Source organism: Cyanistes caeruleus, chromosome Z, assembly GCF_971803275.1.
Source record: "Cyanistes caeruleus chromosome Z, bCyaCae1.hap1.1, whole genome shotgun sequence".
Classification (NCBI taxonomy): domain Eukaryota; kingdom Metazoa; phylum Chordata; class Aves; order Passeriformes; family Paridae; genus Cyanistes; species Cyanistes caeruleus.
Window position 1 is genome coordinate 8,257,746 of NC_141732.1, and position 22,621 is coordinate 8,280,366.

The 22,621-nt window shown below is 39.4% G+C and overlaps 1 protein-coding gene across 2 annotated transcripts in view; it reads left to right on the forward strand.

The window, feature by feature from the left end:
• Positions 1-22,621, forward strand: part of MCC (MCC regulator of Wnt signaling pathway) — a 186,802-nt gene that overhangs the window by 121,158 nt on the left and 43,023 nt on the right. For both annotated transcript variants that reach the window (XM_023944976.2, XM_023944975.2), the window contains 4 exons: positions 4,425-4,567; positions 11,918-12,054; positions 15,778-15,941; positions 20,380-20,586. In XM_023944976.2, coding sequence (XP_023800744.2) covers positions 4,425-4,567; positions 11,918-12,054; positions 15,778-15,941; positions 20,380-20,586 — 651 coding nt within the window. The remainder of the gene's footprint in view (positions 1-4,424; positions 4,568-11,917; positions 12,055-15,777; positions 15,942-20,379; positions 20,587-22,621) is intronic.

The following is a 22,621-nucleotide window of genomic DNA, read 5'->3' on the forward strand; positions in this document are numbered from 1 at the left end:
TACAAAGCACATGTTTCATTTTAGCTGGTGTGGTAAATGTTCTCTGGAACAAATAGCTGTTAAAATGCATTTTTGGTAATACCTTTCCCATCATTTCATGAGGCATTTGGAAGAAAGGATTAATGATTTGCAGAGTGGAGTTGATTTGGTGAACCACAATTCAAGTAATAGATGACAAACGGTGAAGAAAGCTAGTTGGACAGCCTGGGCTTAAGATTTTGTGAAGTGATGTAATTGATTAGTGGTTGTTGTAGCATACTCACTTCCAAATCTGCAGCTGGTGGAGACCAGATATAGCATTTCTCTGCATGCTTCTATTATTTCAGTAACACAGCAGATCTCTTTGTCTCTGTGTTTTTATCAGCGTACAATTTGGCAATAAAGTGATCTCTTGAATGAAATTTGTTGTAAAACACTGGTCAGCCACAACCGTCTTCTTCCAAAAATCCTTCTGTGATTATAAGAATTGTAGTGTTTTCAACTGGCTCTGTGTGACACAGTATCTTGGCTTTGGTAAGTGATAAACAGTGTGAGTCTGAAGGGAGAGCATAAGAAATGCGCACAGAGAATTGTTCTCCTTCATATCCCCCACCTTTCTGCCAGCATCTGTGAGCAGGGGGCCACATCACATTTTATAGTCCTCTATAGTCCTATCCTCCATGGATTTATATAATCTTCTTTCTAATTCATCTACATTCTTGGCATTTCCAACATCCTGTGACATAGAGTTCTGCAGTTCTGTGATTGAGCATGGGATTTAATAACATGCTGAATGTTTCAGCAAGTACAACAAGAACAGATAATTCACTTGCTATATTTTTCTTATAATTTCATCTCCTTTCACAATCTTGTCCTGCTTTCTCATTCTTTGTGCTTAGTCATTGTTATTTTGGATTTTTATAACAGCTCTAGACAAAGAATGTGCTGCATTGTTCTGGATCCTGTGTCACAGCAGTAAGTCTCACTACTGCAGTAATAATTCTTTACCATCCTCTTGATTATTCAGAATATAGGGAGGAACAGCAGAATTTCATACAAGAATAAAATCAACACTGTAGATATATAAGAACAGAAACAACATTCTCTGTAGACATGTAAGAACATGTGAACTTCACAGGAAGGTTCAGGTTCTCATTTAATAGAGAAACTTGAAATAGGAATGCATGGTGTTCAGAAGAACATTGAAATTACTTGTTCTGTTGTGTGATGTCCTTATCTGACATGGATTAATTCTGTATGCTGGTATTCATCTTCCACATTAAGTACACACAGAACATACCACAGAATAATTAATTCTGACCATGCATGCTTTTATGATTGAGGACTTAGCACTATAGACTTGTTTTCATACTTAAATTTAGATTAATGGATTGCCACTGTTAAATCTGCCACTCCTCTCAAATTAAAACACTGCATTAGTTGAGCAAAGATTTTTAGCTTCTGTAATCCTGTTAGACAGGTTTATGACTGTGGCTTGTTCAGGTGATGACTTGTATTCTTGGTGAACAACACCACAACCAGTGTTTGTCTCTGTAGGGCCTGGGGCACTGGTGCATCTCTTAATGAGCATTGCTGCTAGCAGTTCTGCTTTTTTTGTCCTCTGATTGAACACTGCAAATTTAATATAAAGATTAACATAATTTAGCACATTTGTTAGTGTTTCTTTCACTAGGAATTTGTGTACATTAATAGGCAATAGAATCACTTGTTCAGACAATAGGTTTGAATTAAAATGTTTTTCCTTATCATCCTTCTCCCTCATATACTTCTTGCTGTTGTTGCTATTTCCCAGCATCAAGAGATCAGATAATGGTGTTTCTAACCATTGTTAGTTCTTATTGTAAATGAAATAACCTTTTTAATCTGTACCAAAAAACAACCAAGAGTTTTCAACTTACGTTGAGAGCTGGAGCTCTTAAATATGAGGCAGGAAGAGAGATGAGGGAAAGGGTATAAGGTACTTATTGTGTAACTGACAGGCAAATAAATTTAAAGAGCTGACGTGTACACCTTGGAAAGAAGTAGAAACTGGTATCAGATTGCTGTTCTGAGACTCAAAACATAATGAAACTAAGGAGGATGGTGAACAACCACAGTATCCCAGAGAAAAAAATTCAGCAGTAGGTAGAAAAACATGCATTTGTTTCTTTCCCTTTTCAAGTTTTCAGATGAATATTCCATAATAAAGAGCAGTCCTGAATAACCAGAAGAATTTCCCACTGCTGCATGTTGGGATGCATGCTGAACCAGGTTTCCATTGCTTGGATGCTTTTGCCATTTTCACTTGAGTCTTGTCTTGGCTGACCAGAACTTCAGAGATGTAATTCTGATCCCCACCTCCAAGACAGAGCCGTCCTTCGCATCATGGTCTGTCATTTACAGAGGCTTCCTTTTGGGCTTTTCCAATTGCTTTTACCTAAGATGATTCGAGAGCTCTTTTAAAAAAAATCTAATGTGAAGCTATTGTCATATATTAGCCAGACTGCTGGTTATTCACAAAGTACATTTGTCCAGTGATGTTATCTGAAAAATGGTGACTGAGAAATGGCTGGAGAAAACAGAAGTCAGGTTGTAATGTGGCTGAGACCCATTAGTAAATGTCCATATATCTTTTCAGTGTATAGCATAGAAAGACAAAAATTGTTGTGATGGGGTTTTATTTATTGCCTGGAAACAATCATTATACACTCAATATGAAACATCCCTTTGGTTTAAAAGCTACAGAGATCACCAGTGCCCATAATAGATTGATCTGGATAATGCTGAGGTAGCATTTGTGGGCATATATGTGTGTCAGAGGAAATTCAGATTTAGAAAGGCTGAAGAAGCGAGTCTTTATTGCCCCTAAATCTGCTCTAAAGCTTTTGTGAAACATTTTCTCTGGTTATTTTTCTGCACTTTGAAAGCCATGGTAGTTCTTCAGAAGGATACAATGTTAAGATGTGGAAATGTGAGAAATAAGCTGTAGAATGATGGTACAATAAAGAGTCATCATAATGTACATGTACAGCTACCAGTTGCCAACATGAAGTTGTTGGCAGGTAATAAGCCAGGTGAACATTACCAGTGTTCCTTTCCTTTACTTTGCAGTGTGATGATCTGATCTGTTTCTCTTAGTGTAGGTGAAAGTGATTTCTTTTACTACAGCTGAAGGTAGAAATTCTTCTGTTGTAAGTTATGGAAGGGTACTCTGATGTCTGGGCTACTCTTAAGTGTACATATTCATGGAAGTTAAAAATTGTGGAATAAATTTATTTAAAGTTCAAAATAAAAATGTTATTGAAGCTTATTGTAAATTTTAATTTTCAAGCAATCTTTTATGTAGATGATGTTCTCAAGCTGTGAATGTAAGTGGCCAAAAAATAAGAGAGCAAATTATGAAAATTCTGGCACATCTACTACTTTGGGTATGTTATTATTATTTGTAGTAGAAAGGATTTAGGGAGTTAGCTTGTATAGAGTATTTACTTGATTTGAAAAAAAAACCAGTTTGATTCAGCCATTTTGGAGGACCTCCGATATTACTATCAACTTTGGCCCTTATACAGGATTTTTACATTGCAGCTCTTCAATTAAGGAGCGTGGGTTTTATACTGTTAAGTGGCTTGTGAGTTTTCTTTTTTTGACAGTGTAGTACTTGGCATTGTGTGATTGCAAGGAGGCTTGACTGGAGGGGGTCAGAAGCAAAATATTAAAAAACAAACTCTTGCCAGCCACTACCAAGCAAAATTTCAATCAGCATGCAGTGCTGACATGTAATTGCAGTGGTTTGTAATGGTTTGCTGTAATTGAAATAGAGTGTGTGCTGGCGTGAAGAGTAAGCCAGAGAGGCTGTATTTAAAATACTGTGGGAAGGGAAAAGAAGGATTTTGTGATATATGTAAAAAACAAGCAGTTATGTAGCTCTTTAATTGTTCAAATCATAAGCATTTTATTGGAGAGTACCAACATAATAAAAATATGCTGTATTATCTATAAACATTAGTAAAAACAAGTACTTACCCTAGAGAAGAAGTTATAACTTCAAACTGTGATTCCTTTATAATAATGTGGTTTCTGCAATAGAATTTGTTCTAATTCAGACCACATTGGGAAGATCCTAGGATTCAAAGGTGATATAAAGGTGATACTCCAAAAGCTCTTGGAGTTTCAATTAGTGGGGTTTTTTTCAAGCAGAAATGGCAACTTCTCTTTAGGAAAAAAATAATAAAAGTACACTGCATAGTCTGTCAGTTCATCAAATATTGTAAACTACCAACATGCATGTACCTGTTAGTGCTGTGTGTCTGTCCTTTTCTCAAAGTGCAAAGGCACTGTTGGTTTGATGTGTAGAAAAACCGTAGTGCTGTGCACTTCTGCCTTGTGCCCGATCTCCCTGCAGGTGTCCATAAGAGCCTTTCTGTTTCCTTGCTTCTGTGCTGCAGTGTGAGCAGTCCCACTTGATGAGAGAGCACGAGGATGTGCAGGAGCGAACAACGCTGCGCTACGAGGAGCGGATCACAGAGCTGCACAGCATTATTGCCGAGCTCAACAAGAAAATCGATCGGCTGCAGGGAGCAACCATAAGGTACAGCAGCTTCCTGGGAATTCTGGGCCAGGTGCAGGACATGCTGTGAGTTATACTCTAATATGATGATGACTTTCAGGCTTGTCATGACAGGTACTGAATAGCTGCCCATAATTAAGGTGTTCTGCAGGATATCATCCCAAGCACACAAGAAATGCTACCTTCTCTCTGGCAATGCCACACTTTGCAAAATTTGACAAGCACTGCAAAACATGTACCATGACATCTAAATATTCCTTTTTGTAATGTGCCAGGGTGATACAATGGTGTGTGAAGGAAAGTGAGGGCACCTGACTTGAACCTCTGCTTTGAATTTTATTTTTTAATTTAGCCTCCTGTTTGTTGCACTTTATTAGGAATAGTGACGACACAGACTCTCTAGCTTAGTTGCAAAAGAGAGCCCTTTTTATTCTTCCAGATCTTCTTTTATAGACACTTCTGAGAAGGTCCCAGAAGGTAAAGCTTTCATTTGCCATTAAACCAACACATCACCATCACTGGGCAGCTGGGAACACCACCCCTTGACCATTTCTTACAAGTAAACAACAAGGAGACAAACAACACCTGCAAAGGTTGTTTTCCTTCTCCAAGGACTGTCTGGATTCTTCCTTATGATTTCCCAGGCCAGAGTGAGGAAGTTGTGTACTTTACTTTCCTACAGGCTCAAGCTCGTGCCTGAAGCCTAAAAATCTCTTATTTGACCACTGTCAGTTCCCACACCTATAAATCAGCTAAGCTAAATTATTGGTGGGAGAGGTATGGTTCAAATAGATTTCAATAGGTTTTACCTCTTCTTGTGCTGGCGTTTTTGACAAAAATGGTACAAATTATGTTGTTGCCCAGTTCTGCAGCAGCAAAGCTTGGGGTATTATGCTATCTTGTTACTGTGTTAAAATACACTCTTCATGTGACTACACGGAAACATTTTTCCTCACTTGTTTTCACATATTATTTTCAATGTTGAAAAACTGGACTGGAGTGCAGAAGGAGCTTCTTAAAGTTTATATAGTGAGGATGCAACTATGCCAGAATCTGGATTTTCTAGAGAACATTAACTTAGATTTGATGAATTTGTGGGTGATGTTGAATTTGTGGGTGCTCTAGCCATGTAGCCAGTTTTCAATTTCCCTTTACCTATTAGCTGCACTTTTTTTTGGTACTTGCTTCATTTCTTCTTCCTTGTATAGCAAGGAACATTGTCTCTGCTAGCACGAGACAATGTTGTTACAACTACTCAATCTTTACTGGTGATCTTAATATGCAAAAAGAAGGATGTTTGGTGTAGCATAAGTAAGAGGGAACGTCATCACATACATATTTACCACTACTAAAGCAGTGTTAGAATCACATGTTCATGTTTTTTAAGAACATAAATACTGTCGCCTGTGAGTTGATTATAACTAGCAATGGTCATGGTGAGATTTTTCACATATTTTCTACGCTTATAGTTCTCTGAACAAAATCCCCATGATACCCTTCTTCATTTATGCTTGATACCTCTGCAGACAAACTTTCCATTTGTCTTTTGGAAAGACTAGCTGAAAAGCAAAATCTGAGAAAACATGAGAACTGCATTGATTTTTTTTTCCTTGAGTGACAGAAAAACTCTTATGACATTTAAGAAAAATATTACACAGAATTAATAAAAATGGTGTGTTTGGAATCCTTGTGGCAAAGTAAATGCCAAGTAGTGTTCAATTATGAACTACTGGAATCAGGTGGACACTGAGTATTAAACCATGTCTATAAATGAATCAGCTGTGACAAGCACAGTAACGTGAGGTGTAAGAACCAAGCCTGATGGGATGTACATGTTGCTTCTCATGAAAAATGTGGGTTTTTCTGTCCCTTTTGGGAGGTTCTGGCCATTAAAGGCATCAGAACAATACTGCTGCAGCAGGTGCCAGACACATCACTGTCATGCTCCTCCAGTTTAATTCAGTCATATGAGAGCTTGTTTTGCTCAGACAGCTGGAATGTCTCATCTGTTTTATTTGTTTTGGTTTTATTAGTAAGAATGAAAACTGTTAAGTTAGTGGTTCTTTTTGTTTCCTTTAATGATGGAAATAGCTTATTTTCTTTGGCAGGCCAATAATTTGGTGTCTGGGGAACAGAGGAGTAATATCCCTTCTGAAAATGGAAACTGAAGGGATTCCACAGGGTTTGTAAAGCCAACTGAAAGAGGGAAAACGGATACCTCCTGTTGTGGCTTTCTGTAAATCCACTCTGAGATCCACATGTGTCATTCTTGAGAAGCTGTCCATGCATCCCACAGAGCAAGGGTGGTGCAGTTCCTGTCCTTGCTGGATCAGGTGTGACTCACAGCGCTCCACCCTTGGCTCAGTCCAGGAGCTGGGACAGAGCAGTCCTGGGAGGAGAAAGTGTTTTGAGAGCACAGCCCTGCTGGGGCCTCAGCAGTTATATTTTCTTCTAGAACAGAGGATTTTAGTTTTGATTTGTCTCTTTGGAACCTGCAGGCAGTATTGAGCAGAGGCTTTCCTTGTGCTGTCACAAAATTTGGGCTGTCATACTGGTAGCAGAGTTTACATTAATAGCATAACAGATAAATATTTCCCCAGTGCTGACACAGTGACTCTTGAGTTTTTCGCATATCTACTTTAGATTGTGAAAATTAACTAACATGTAGCTTCATGTACCTCTACTCTATGACATTCTTTATATTTTCTAAATATAAATTTCCAAAAATATTTGGAAACAATTAGAAGAAACAAGTGCTTCATGGAGGGTATTTGACTATCCTCTTTAATTTGCATTCTGTTTATTTGAATGTCAGCAGGACCCTCATAATATAGGACAGAAAGGAAGGAGACACCATGTTTAAATCCAAACAAATTATTGCAACAGTGTGAGGAGGAGTGTTGGCAGGCTGTATTAATATAACTGGTTAATATTCTCCATTCTGAGAACTTTTCTCTGTTTTCTCTGTCTGTTGTTTCTTGGTGTGTGTAGAGGTTTTTTTGCCTTTGCAACATCAGGGTTTAGAAGTGTAATGGCGTTTGCTCATGTGGTTTAGTAATGCCAGCTCTGGAATTGTGGAGTGATTTAGGTTGGAAGGGACTTTAAGGACCTTCCAGTTCCAACCCTCTGCCGTGGGCAGGAACATCTTCCACAGGACCAGGTGGCTCAGGGCCCTATCCAGCTTTGCCTTGGATGCTTCCAGGAATGGGACAACCACAGCTTTTTCTGGGCAAGGAGGGAGCTTAAGTCACATGTCAATGCATGTCTCTTCCCAGGTGTGTCTGATATACTGATCCCAGTAGCAGTAATCTTACAAGAGTATTTTCAGAAGTTTACAGGATTTTTCTAGGTTTGCTAGCTATTTCTTGAGTCCATGTGTGTGGCCTCATCAATTTAGCTGCAGCTCTTGCTCTGCATTCTTCCAGCATTCCCTGAGGAAAATGACTTCACCATGCTTGGGGGAGCAACCTAGTGTTCATCTGCAATTTTCTCATCTCCCTGCTGCTGGTGCTCTGGACAGCCCAGCTGGTTTGGAATCCCCCCTCCAGAAAGAGATATTAAGGTGAAGAAAGTGAGTTCCAATACTCAAATACTCATGTGCAAGTAGATGAACCTCTGTTTCCAAGGATCTCTGTCCTTTGACAAGGTGCATGCAATTTTCTCTTGCAGAATGTACAGCCTAGAAAGATGGGAAAACCAGTCAAATGGATCATCCCAGTTAGAGTCATATTGTAAATACTTGGGCATAATGGTCACACCCAGTAACTCTGAAGCACAAAAAGGGTTTAGAAATTTTGCAGTAGAGTACTAAAATGTAATAATGTGTACATTTAAGGTGAAAATTTCTGACTTCAGAAGTTTTTAGTATTTCCTTAGATTCATTCAAACTTGACTCCTTTTTTCTTAATAATTTCTTTGGCTGTCAAAATCAACTGTAACTTCAGCGTGTGACTGACAGTTTTTCTTAGATGTCACACTGAGTTTCAAGAAAAGGAAAAGAGAGATGTCTAATTGCTTTTAGTTCTATTTAGTTCTATTTCATTCTATCTAAAAGTGGCTGTTTGGGTACATCTCTGCAACTCTAAAAATAGTGAGCAACTGTAACAATACCAGACAGAGCTATACTCTGTTCAGTGTTGGTGCCTGCTAAGAATTACTTGAAACAGTTGTCAAGAAGCTTATAACCCATTACTGTAAAATAATTTGTTCAGATTTACAACTTTTAATTTGAGATACATTTAGAAAGGGCTGGAAGTTAATGGAGAAGAGGGATAGCAAAGAGATTGCAGCATAACAAGAAACAGCACACAGCACTTACAGTCACATTTACACAGTGACCTGGAGATCTAATTCTAGCCTCTAAATGTGTGCTAGGTGGAAGCTAGCACATACGGGATTCAATTCAAAGGGCAGTTTGGGTGTGATAAACTTGACTTCAGCACACAGTGCCCAGCTCCATTTGCCCTCTGTGTGTGATTATTTTTGCGCTGTCTCCAATGTGTCACTATTTGTTCACAATGAACTAGTTCAGAGGGACCTCAAGCGTTTGTACACAGAGCACAGTCAATCTTTGTGCACATACACCTGTACTGTTCTCTATCTGAGGATCTTACAGGGTTTTGAAAATAGTTACTTAAGTAAAATGATTGTTGAAAAACTGCTGGCACCTGTAGTACAAAGCTGTTTTGAAGCCATGAAGAGAACATGCCCTTTGCCAGTGTTCTGTGGTGTGAAAGAATGCTGAAAAATGTGCAGTTTTTCTCACTGTCTGAACAAGTTTTCTGAGTGTCTGTGCAGCACTCTGGTCCTTGGTTGCACCTGGTAGTAAAGAAAGCAATTGGTGCAGAAGTAACTGAAAACCACAGATTTTTGGCTTTTTCCTCCAATCCTCCCATCCTCTGTGTTTAGAATGGCTTGATCTGGTCTTAATTGCCCCCAACTCACAGGAAGTTGGACCATTCCAGGAAGTGGGACCATCAGGGCCCTTAACAGAACAAACGCCTGCTTTTTACAACCAGGCTGTTGCTGATTGCAGCAATAAGGAAGTTGTAATGCCTCCACCTTCTGGGTGGTGTGGCAGGAGTCTAATGGCTGGTCATTGTCAGCTGTAAAGCACCTTCCATTTCCAGTGCCACTGGAGGACTCTGCTTTTGTGGCAAGGAAAGTCTAAAACAGTATCTTCTGTTACTACCAGCACTGGTTTAAAGGCAGAATTTAAATTTGTGATGTATCCCTGCCCTCAAATTTCCCTTTAATCTTGCCCTCAGTCTGTTTTCAGTATGTTCTTTGGTGGTGGAGGGGCTGATTGACCTTGCTGCCACTTTATCAGAAATGGATTTCTGATCTTTCTGGTGAGCTTTTAAAAGCATTAGTTAATTTAGAAACTGACTTCTGGCTTGAGTCCAGAAGGGCAAGAGTCCTACTGCATGACATATTTTTCAGTGTCCCAGGATACAGAGGGGCACTTAAACAGAAAAACCCATAACTAGCACTAGCTAGATGAGGCTGTGTTGTATTTTAAACAGAAAAATCTGTACAAGAGGATCCCAAAGAAGAGTGATGAGAAATTATTATAATGTGTGCTGTTGCTTTAATGCCAGTAGAGCTTTTTATCCATTTGTAGAGGTAATTCAGGTTTTAAAAATGTAGGACTAATTGTTTCATAAATGAAAAAAATCAGTTACCTTCAGATGAAAAATTACAACTGTTTGAGAGCTTGGTAATTGTTTTGTCTAAAGCTAATTACTAGTGGCTTTTTTTGTGGCTAATAACAAACTGATTCATGGAACATTAACCGATGCTTATGTGTCTTCATTACACAGTTTTAACTCCTGCTATTCATGATTAGGTTCTAACCCTGTCTTAAACAAGTATTTCATGGTACTTCCAAGACCTTTCCTGATGTAAAGCTCAGTGTTAACCAGCTGGCCTGCATTTTGTTTAGTAGTAGTAGTCACTAAGTGCTTCTGCTAAAGTCACACTTTCTTTGCACTAAAGCAAATGTAAAGGCTAGAAGACCATAATAGATAATAGAAATATCTGTAAATAATAGAGATTACATCTCAGTATCTTGGGAAACCCTGCTTGGCAAGCAAGCTGGCAGTCCTTTTTGAGTTTTATTAAGGTACATAAATTGTCACCTCTGCAGCTCTGACAGCAGACTAATTTTGTTATTGATGCCTGTACATATGGACTATCTTGTCTGCTGTTTTGCCTGATAAATTGAGACACACCTCCAGGCTGAATCCTTCAAGAAGCACTCATCACCATGTAGCACACACACACCAGACCTAACATTGCATATACCCCTCCCAGATGCAGATCCCCAGATAGGTCTTTGCTGTTTCTCATTGTTTCCAAAGCCAGACAGTTCCATTCTCACACTTTTCTGCTGAATGTGCAGCAAAATTAATCTCTGCATGTGATTTAGTGTGCAACAAAATGATGGCTGTTTGTTTTCTATCAAGAGGAGCCCTGCACCTGGATAAACTGGTGTTTTTCCAATGTTTAAAATAGATACTTCAATGTAAAAACACTTGCTAGGGGAGTAAAAAAAAATAATAAATCTGAGTCAAATCAGCAAATGGATCAAAAGAAAAAATGTTTACAAATGTTTTCAGGAAAGCTATTATTCATTTACTTACCTTCTTTCCCAGTGCTTTGAACTCTTTGTGTGGAGACAGGAGAGAAAAGCCCTAATTTTTTAAGCTCATGAGTTTTAGCTAAGGTATTCTGTGTCCTCAATTATTTTAGTTGAACCAGCTTGACAAATCAGTTGAAACCTAGGTAATTGAGACTTCCTTTTCCACTAACTCCAGCAGTTCAGTGCAATGCTCTATTATCTGTTCCTCTCTCTTTTGGGAAGAGAAAATGAAAAACCAACTTGTCTCCAAGAGCATTTTGATTCACATGTGCGGGTACATGCATGTGCATGCTTACTTTGCACACAAGATGGTGACATCCTTGAACTGAGAAAGAGATGAAAACCACTTACTTCTAATCCACTTTGGGAACAAAGCCACTTGTGCTGATCTGTGTGAATTACCAACTGGGGAGTCACTGCAGAGCAGTCTATGTCCTTACCCATTCTTGGTAGCACTCTGTTTTACCTATTTCTTCCTTTTCCAGTGGCCAGGAGAAGTAATGAAGTTGGGAATTAAGAAATGGAAACGAGGCACCAACTGCTGCAAGTGGGTGTTATGTGCATGGCACAGCGGTTTTGCAATGAAGGGTTTAAAGGCATCCCTACTGATTGGACAAAACACTTGTGTGAATTGGATCCTGTGGCTCAGCTTACAGGTCTAAAATGAGTGTCACAAAGATGCACATTTCCTCAGGGGATTTAATTTCTGCCTTTGCTCTCTCTGCCAGGGAGGAGGATGAGTACTCAGAACTGAGGTCGGAGCTGAGCCAAAGCCAGCAGGAGGTTAATGAAGACTCACGCAGCATGGACCGAAACTCTGTCTCCGTGCCAGAGAACCAGTCCACAATGGTCACTGCAGATGTGGGTGAGTTGTGTGCTTAGCAGAAGTGATGACTTACCACAGCAGAAAGGTATCATAGCTTTTGAAATGCAAATCCAAGCATTTGGTGAGGAAATGAATTAATGTAGGGTGTGTTAATCACAATTGATTCTGAGCTTCTGTGACTGTTAACTTAAATGTGGAGTAATGTCTCCATGCATCCAAGCATCACCACCATGTTCACCATTAAACCATGTCCTCAAGTGCCATATCCACACAGTTTTTGAGCACTTCCAGGACTGGTGGCTCCATACACCCCCTAGGCAGACTGTTCCAATATTTTACAACCCTGTCCATGAATATGTTTTTCCTTATTTCCAATCTCAGCCTCCCCTGGTGCAGCTTGAGGCTGTTTGCTCTTGTTCAGTCACTTATTACCTGACCTTCTAGCAAAATTCTGGTGTAATCCTCTCTATGACAGATTTCCAGAATTGTCTTCAGGAGTCGATTCCTGTTTTCTATACTTATACTATACTTCTATATTGTTTATAAGTGCAAGACCTGCAACAGCACATTTGTATTTCCGTGTCTACGATTTCTAGAAACTTTGATACAATAGTATTAATAATAATGTGGCTGTGAAGTGTCTGACTTACGGAATTCAAAATACTTAACAGAGATTTTTAAAGCTATGATAAAACTAATGTTTTACTGTCAAAAGCTAGTGCTTACTCTTAAATTCCTATTTGAACAGATTCTAGTACAAGGATTTTTTTCTTCCTTAATTTTCTTCTTACCAAGAAAAAAAGAAATTCATTTGCTTTTCAGGATTTATTTTGTCTTCATGAAGTGGAGCTGATCCGGGGCTTGTGGACATAAACAGCAAGTTATCTGTTTAAGTTTGTTCTAGCAATGAAAAGCACAGCAGTAGAATGGTGTACAATATAGAGACCTAGACGACTAGGGGGGATGATGTGTCTGTCTCAAAAACCAACAGAAAGATAGCTCTGGAGCCAGCCAAGGATTGTTGGTAATAACACACTCTGAGAAGGAACAGAATGTGGCTGGAGAAGGGAGCTGTGGGAGGTGCAGTCAGAACTCTTCAGAGGCAAGTGTCCTTGTTTAGCTCCAGGACATGAGCACAACACAGCAAGCACAGGGATAAGCCCGAGAAGGGAGCACGTGCTGTGGAGGGGAATCCAGACCACCTAAGATCCCAGAAGTTCTCCCAGCCATTTCTAGAAAGGTCTGAAAGAACAGACTGCACATGAGAACTAATTCGCATAGACAGAAACTTATCTCCAGAGCAGGGAAAGCTTGCCTATAAACAGGTACCTCCACAAAGTCCAGGGTGCTTGCTTTGCATCTGCAACCCAGCACCCTGAACAGCTGAATCATTCCAGAGCAAGGACTGGTGATCTTCTCTCTTCTTCTCTCTCTCTCCTCTTTGTCTGTATTCATTTTCCCACTTAATCCAAAAAGCCACTGCCATGTGTTTATATAGTAGGTCAGGGCCATACCTGACCCAGTTTCCATGCCAAGTGTGTATTTGTGAGCTTTTGTGGACCCTCTGATTTTTGTCATTCCTTTGACCACAAGCCTCTTCAAATCTTGGGTGCTCCCTTTCCCTTAAGGGTAGGGCTCAGAGATAACAATGGAGAAAATAAGGAGGAAAATAAGAATGTTATCTCTAGGGATTCCTATATTTTTTTCCATATTTTCCTTCTATCCATAGACTGTTCTTTTTGGATGTTGTTTCCATAGTCCTGTGAAAATAAATTACACATATGCATATAGATAAAGGAATATGTATAATTTTAAATCCTTCTAGATATAGGTATATAGGAATAAAAAATCATGTTGCAGTAATAACTCATGTGCATGACTTGCTTACTGCCCTGATGTAGTGACTACCTCCGATCTGTCACTTAGTAAAACCAGTGATACCTCATGACTCACTAATTCATGTGGATCTGCTGCTCTGATGGGACAGGCAATAAAGCACCTAGAACTAGAACTGTGAATGTTCTCCAGTCCATCTTGCAGAGCTTGTGATTGGGCTGTGCTCATTTTCTGTCAGAAATGGACTTCTCACATTGTAAACTATTTATTTTATGGGGGAAATTTGTCAAACAAATCCCAGCAGACAAGGTCTTGTGAAGGTTGTTTAAATATACAAAATGGTTATTACAGAAGACGTTATGGAAAAAAGGCAAATTCAAGCAAAAAAAACACAAGGTTTTTACAAGTAAGCATCCTGCTTGCTATATCCTGCTTCTAAGTGTCTGGTGCGTGCTTGTACGTGATTATTATGGAGGGCTTCTTTGGTATTACTGTAACACATGGGTGGCAGTTTATCAGGAATTAGTGAAATTACTTCCCAGAAAAAACTTTTATATGTTGCCCATTCAAATTTTTCATGCAATGCTTGAACATCATTCTAAACTATTCTTTTTGGTCAAGCAGTACGTTTGTGTTTGTGTCTAATAGGCTGTGGAGTTATATGAATGGTAATGAGTTTGCAGTTTTTTTACTTTCTGTTCCTCTCATTCCTTCATCCAGCAGCTCTCAGTCTTCCGTTGCACAGGGAGATTTCAAGGCAGTCTGCAATAATCTGGTGACTCATGTCTGTTAAAATTTAGACCCAGTTCAGTGCCACACTGCTGTAGTGCCCTGCAAGAACCACAGCTATGAGACAACCATGAAGTTCTGAGCATGGTGGAGCGCTTGCAGCAGCAAGGGAATCACACCCTCCACCTGCCAATGAATGCCTGCCACTGTTTTTGGTAGGATAGAGGAGCTGTGGGTGTGCTGCCACCTCATAGTGCACCCCTTGTATGCTCTGCTGTGGGTAGTTACTACAGACTCATACCTAGCAAGCCAGAAGTACTGACTGGCACATCCAGGAGACAGCACAAGGGTGAATTCTGACACAGGTCTGCCTTAGAAACTGCTGCTGTATGTCACCAGAGGTGAACCTAAGAGAAACAAAAATAGTTTATGGAGTGAGCTAGCAAGGTACAGAAATCCCCTTGTTTTCACTTAAGTGGAGGATGCTATGGCAGTGAGCACTAGAAGAGGTTTGCCTAAAGACAGGAAAGAAAGTAATTCTGTGTGATATTTTATAATTAAAATAGAATTGCTGTGTAAATTGGTAGTATGGTTGTAGTATGGAACATAAGCTGTGGTGTTATGATCCCTGAATACTCTGCAGTTTTATTTGAAGGAGTAGCTATTAACATAAAACTACCTACAGGTAGTTGGTAGGAATCGTTTCTGTAAACAATTTTTTTAAATCAGGCAGTATCTAAGTATAACCACAAAAATTCTCTGAAAAACATCAAGTCATAACATCCCTGAATGTACCAGACAGAAGAATCCTGTATTTACAAACATACATTAATAAAATCGGGATAATAGGCCTTGAATGGCCAAAAGAACAACATAAAAAAATATCATTGAATGTAAGCAAGTAATGTCTTAAAATGTTATTCAGAATAGAGGGGATTTTGAAGAAAGAATGAACACTTCAGATAAGCTATGGGGCTGTTATTTGTCAGATGAGAGGTAGCTCATGGTTTCAGTTGATGTGGTTATGGTGTTTAAGCCTATCAGTTGTTGAAGAAGAAGTGGCAGAGTGCAAGGACATTCTTTGAACACTATCAGTCCTGGCTGTTCTGCAGCAGAGCTTCCTGGTTAAGAGTTTGTTTTTTCTCTGAGCCACTAATTGTTGTGATGTTTGTTTTGTTTTGTCTTGCTTTGTTTTAGATAACTGTAGTGACTTGAATTCAGAACTTCAGAGAGTGCTGACAGGTCTGGAAAATGTTGTCTGTGGGAGGAAGAAAAGCAGCTGCAGTTTGTCCATCGCAGAGGTGGACAGGCACATTGAACAACTCACTACTGCCAGCGAACATTGTGATTTAGCCATTAAGGTAATGGTGACCTTTGACTCTAAAATGTAGCGTCTTCATTGCCTGAGACACCTGATCACTTCTGTAGTAATCACACTTTGCTTCCAAAGGTGTTAAAAGTGCTTCACAGGGGTCAACGGGAGTTCACAGTGTGTATTTGCTAAGTAGTAACACACCTGTTCTACATCTCCCAAAGTCCAGGAGGAGGTACTTTGCACCTCAGATCACAAAGATAAGAGAAATGGGCATACTCAACAGTTAATTTACTTTCTTAAGCAATTTTGCTTATCCAGCAAACACACTGTCACCTGCCCAAGGTCCTACAGGTAATCATTGACCAGTGTCTGAAAACTCACTGTGTATGTTTGTGGTTGGCTAAATGTGATTGGCTGCCTTAAAATATAAAGCCATCCTGGTTCCAGACAGGACTGGGTTAATTTTTGCAGTAGCCAGGAGGGGGCATTCCCAGGTTATCCTGTATCCTTCATTTTCCAGGAAGGAGGGAAGGGGTCCCTTCCTGGGCATGTATTCTTGGGGATGATAGCTCATGTGCAAATTGCCCATTTCTTGTGCACTCCCTTATTAGTGTTTTTGCTGTTATTGTTCATTTTCTTACCTCATTGCTTTTTCCAACAAATTGTTCTTATTTCAACCCCTGATCTTTGCCTTTTGTGCCTCTAATTTCCCTTTTCCATTCCTCCACAGGGGACAGGGGAATGAGTGAGCAGGACATGGTTTGGAATTGTTTCAGTGGGAGCACTAAATTGGGGAACACCATTCCTAACCACAGCAAAAGCTAATTTAACACTAAGCATTGGTTGTGCATTAGTTCAAATGAGATAAGTTAGCCTCAGGAACAAATAATTCAGGTGATTTCTGTATATGTTGCATTTGTTGTGAGTGTAACGGAACAAGGAGAGGAATGTTTGCTGGCCCATGTAACAAAAGTTGCAGATCAGAACCTGAGAGAGCCATAGAGAATCTTCCTGTATACACAGGAAGACGTGAACAAGTTTTTTGTGTCATGTGGAAAGGTGTAAGTAACTCACTTATACAAGACAAATTGTACTGACAGTTTGCTCTTGAAGTGAGGAGGTCTCTGGCCATTCTAGATGGCTTTGACAGCCCTTTGTCCTACTACTGGAAAGTGTTCCTTCTGTCCCTGGTGGTGCCTGTGGAATATAACAAAATGTAAAGAAATTAATGTTGAGTAGTAACTTGAAGAATGTGTGTATGTTTGACTTCTAGTCCCTTGGGATCAGTATTGAAGCAGTTTATTTGAGTGTCTCAGAGGATTAGGATCAGCACTTTAAATGTTGCCAAGTACTATTTAGAGTTTTAGGGTTAACTGTTTTCAGAAGTCACTATTTGCCAAAAGAGAGATTGTGGCTTCTGGGAAATAGGTAGAGAGCAGCCTGTGTGAGGCCCACAGAGGTATCTGAAGTGAGATGTGTTTAATAGAGCAAAACCCACACATAGAGCCCCTCTCCAGCATTGCACCCCTGGCTACAGATCATTCCTGCTTTCCTGTTTCCTCAGAGAAAAAATGGAGAGAATTTTAAAGTGGGTAGAATTGTGAATCAAAATCTGAAGTGTTCTGACTATTGTTTGCCTTGGCTATTGGCTTTTTTCTTCACCAATAGATAATGCATTTAAATGTTTAAATCCTTCAGCTTTGGTGGTTAAATTTTACTGGCTTCCTATTATTGCAGTTGCTGCTGCATGATTTTTTGCTTCTTATATACAGATTATGTCACCCTAGCTAACTCAATTATTTCTGTCCCACAAAAACTGAGTTTAAAAAGAGCTTGAAATTAAATTAATCAGATTTTCTTACAAATTGAACAGTTACCAAAGCATACTTCAAGAAAAGGATTTAAGAAAATTCCCACAGACAAGTGTGGTTATTGCTTTGTTAATTTTGGAGAGCACATTGGTAACAGATACCTAACCACTAAAATTTTGCTGATTAAAAAAGCTGTAAATATTTCCAAGCATGAAACATTTAGTACATGAGAACAGCTGTACTGGGTTGGACCAAAAGTCCATCTGCCACTAGGCAGATTGTAATGGAAAGACAGCATCAAAAATGACATGCATAGTATGTTCTTCTCCTTCCTTCAGAGAGGCTTCCAGCAAAGTAGATCTGTAGGGATTTGAGCCAAAGATGATGTCTTTGTTTTTAATTGTAATGGGTGTAATCTTCTTTGTTTCTATCTGCTCTGTTTTTGGACCTGTCTAAATTTTTGGCCTCCATAAATTCCATTAGGAGTAAATTCTGCCACTGAGTTGTGCCATGTGAAGAAGTACTGCTTTAGTGTCTTTCAAACCTGACACATGCTGATTTAATCTGGTACCACATCTGTAACATAACACTTCTTGTAAAGAAAATACCGCTCTGTGGTAGTGCTCTGAGAAGCAGTGGCCTAGGAAGGGGAGAGGTTGGGAAAATAGCAACACTGGAGCATGGGGAATAAGGAGGAAGGAGGCGGCAGCAGAACTTCGAATTAGAGGGGTGAAAAAACAGCAGGGGAAGTTCAAGGGGAGGTGAGGGGGAAGAAGGAAGAGGAGAAATCAGCAACAACAAAGCACTGTTTAAAATAAAGCTGGCATCATCAAAAGAGAATGCTTCTGCCATTACAGAACTTCTCTTTAGATCACGAAATTAACCACCCTGTATTTATTCAGAACTTGAACTCATCCTCATGCTGTGTTGAAATAATTTCCTTCATCATAATTTGAGACCTATGGGTCCAAGTGATGCTAATACAAGGGAGACCTGCAACTTCTTCCATCTCACAGAGATACTGCAAGCCTCTGCTTTTTCAGAAAAGTAATTTCAGTTTCCTGCTGTATCTGTAAGCAGAATTACAGTGTTGATAGTCTGTCAACAGGGTTTCATAATTGTGGCCCTAAATGTATTGCAATTTCATGGAAGAGAGACATGAAATACAATTTGTTAGCTGACTGAAGTCAGACAGTGCTGAAAACACTGGGAAGATTTTTTACAGAGGAAAAAAAAATTTAAAAATTGTGTCTTCAGCTGGGTTTGTCATTTTCAGCTGTATTCTAGTTGGTTCTTTTGGTCCCTCCCAATTTAAAGAAATAAACAAAGCAGTAAATATTCATTAATATATATAATCATATATAGAATATATATATATTATCATATATAGAATATGCCGAATTGGGAGGGACCCATCAAGATAGAAATGTTCTTTTGAATAAAACAACTAAATAGATGATGATGATGATGGTGGTGGTGGTGGTGATTATCATTATTATTATTAATATTATTATTAATAATAATATTATTATTATTTTTTAGCCTTGGTGCATCAGTTATCTTCCATATTATATGTAAAAGTATAGGCTTTAGCTATAACTTGTTTTTGGATTAGCCAATGAAATGAAACTTTCTGCATTGCCAGTGATGTCATATATTCTTTCATTTTCTGTGTTTGTTCCCATCACTTTAATACACACTGCTTTAAGGGAGATTCAAAAGCTTATGGGCAACACTTGGAGTGGTTTTGCTTGTTGCACATAATTTCCATAGTTAGACATGGAGCACAGGCACAGCATGCCCTGGGTAGCAGATTCCAAACTGCAGGTGGTTCCCCAACAGGCTGTTATGCTGTGCTTCATCATGTTGGTGGCCAGCCTGAGAGTCAGTTCAGGCATGGCAATATTCCCTTGCTGGTGGTGGATGCTTGTAGTTCAGTTTCTCCCACTGGAAGTTCCTCAATGTCCCTCAAACTGAACAGTGTCTACAAGGCACAGCTCTGAGCATGGAGGTGGGACAGGAAGTGCTAGATGGTATTATGTCCCAGAGAAACCGAAACTTTTTTTAGATAGCTTTTTAGAAAGGCTGTAACATCCTCTGTAAGCCTAGCCAAGGCCAAAGTTCTTTGTGTTATTTTGCTGTCACCTCAAGGAAGGAACATGCTCAGGGACATGGGCAAGAAGAGCCCTTTTTTAATCCTCTCCCACTCCCTTCATTGCCCTTTTGTGGCATTGGTGTAGCAATAAATAAGGCCCCATGCCATGCACATTCACAGGCAGCTCATTTCTGCCTGTTACTCAGCAGGGAAACAATGACTACTGTGCTCGCCCGTGACAGGAGTCATTAATTTGTTCTGAAGTATTCTGACATTAAACTACCAGGATTGCTGTCATTCATAGGTGACATGTTTTATTTGCATATATTTGTCTGCTTTGGTGTTTGTCAGTGTGAAATGTTTTAATGAAATGGTCAAAGTGTCAAAGAAAATAAGTAATAATTTTGTTTGACATTACTTAGCAAACAAAAGAAGCAAACTGATGGTGTTGAGAGGCTGGGAGTGTACATAGAAGTGTGTAGGGTTGCCTGTTAACACACATTTCTGTTCCATCTACCCATTAGTCCTGCTCAGTTGTCTTTGCCGCTTTCTGTTTGTTGATGACTGTGTTTTTGCAGACCGTGGAGGAGATTGAGGGTGTGCTGGGACGTGACCTTTATCCAAACCTGTCTGAGGAGAGATCTCGGTGGGAGAAGGAGCTGGCTGGCCTGCGGGAAGAGAATGAAAGCCTCACAGCCATGTTGTGCAGCAAAGAGGAGGAGCTCAACAGGACCAAGGCCACCATGAACACTGTCCGTGAGGAGAGGGACAGGCTGCGTAGAAGGGTAAGGCTGGTGCACAGATGGTGCTTTATTCTTCCTCCAACCTGTGTGGTTTTCTCACCAGAACAGGCTTCTTTTTAATCTCACTTCCTGTGCTTGGCTGCAGGACTAGGCTATACAAATGATAAAACTAGGACAGAACTAAACATAATTGAAAAAGAGTGTGTGAAAAACAGCCAGCGTGCACAGCAGCCTGATTTCAGAAATCATGTGTTAACAGAAAAACTGATATTCATCTTCAAGGAAGCATATGTAACTTGGATATAGAGAAAGCAGATGTTTATCTAGTGATTTTTCCTGTGAGGCTATTTTTCCTATAAACAACAAATATTTCTTTGTTTTTGATGGGAATTCAATTTGTGATTAGGAGAAAGAAATAGAGCAGGACTTCTGTCAGTGGGTAGTAATTCTCATACTGAACAATGAGTAGTTCCAGCCATGTCCTGCTTCACTATCTACATTTTATGATGCTTTAAGATCAGATAAAGGCTTTGTACTTTGTGTGGAGTCCAAAGTAAAAAGAAAAAAGGGCAGGGAAAATTAGTTCACAAAAAAGAGGAAATGTGACCTCAATCTCAGTTACTTTTAAAATTTGTTAACTTTGTACCTGGTAAATTTGCAGAGTTTTGGCTAGATATGAAGTATTCTGTTTTTAAAACAGGCAGCTTCAAGTTTGTATTCATTTAAATGACAATTCAGACCACCATATTATGGTAAACTATTACAAGTATTGCAGTTTACTCTTTACTGATTGGCAGCAGATTGGCTTTTTTTTGCTGTTCTAAACCAACATTGTTCTGCAGTGACTGTGCCATTAGAGCATGAGCATGCATCGTGTGAGACTTGCAATCTTTAGATAGGAAGCCACAAATTACCTTTTCAAAACTCCATCTTCTCCTAACACTAAAAAGGCATGTGTGATGAAGCAAGACTAGTAATCTCATATCGTATAAAGCAAGACCACTTCAACATTTCCTTTGTAAATCTGTAAATTTTTGTCTTATTATATACCATAGGTTGTTTTCATTCCTGAAATTTTTGGATGATAGTGACAATTTTTTTTTAGTGGAGGCAATGCTACCCCTTGGGCTACAGAAGTAGCATTTATGGACTGGCTGTACTGTTGCCAGACTGAGGGGGTGGACATCAACACAAGCAGGCAGAATTGAAATGTATGCTTTAGAAATTTGCTTATACAGATGCAGGTATTGACACTTCAGGTGATACAGATCAATACTGAGATATCAAACAAGAGAAAGAGAGGTGGCATTGAGCATACAAGAAGATTCCTGTTTTTAGAAATACAGTATGCAAGTTAAGGGGCTGAAAGAATGGTAACAAGAATTTATGCTGACATCCAGGAGCTCCTCATCTGAGAAGCAGAAAAGGGGAAAGAAAGAATTGGTATTGTACCCTCAGGGATCAGCGTGGCTGAGCCATGGCAGCAAATTCAGTCCTATGAGGTACCAGAGAAGTTATTTTCAGTAGGGATTGCAGAAACTGTAAAAAGGGTCGTGAGATCTGATCTGGAATGTTATATGCTGTTCTTATCTCTTATGCATGTAAAGGTGCAGTTTAAATTGGCAAAAAATTATGTAGACAATTGTCAGAAGGCATTGTCTGTGGAGAAGAGACTAGCATGGCGAAACAAATTCTTAATTTGTTTTCTCTTTACAAATGCTAGAGAAAGAAAATAAAAATGGAAGTAATGGCTCTCTAAACTCAGGGACAAATCTGGAGCAAGAACAGATTAATACAAACCCCTTGTGGCTATTCAAGGCCAGAAGTGAGATTGTGAGGTGACCAAGACACAAGAAGAGTGTTGTTTCTGAAGAAACAGGAAGGAGTAAATGGAGCTCTAAATGGAGTTATGTTTGTATAATGAAATATATGACTATGCAAGGATACCTGTTAAAACCAGGATCATTACATTAGGATTGTATCTGAAGGACAGCCGAAAGAAACAAGTTAACACAGCTGCATTAATTCTAAGCCAGCCTTAGTATCTTTTCAGGATTCTGTGATGTTTTGTCTGGCT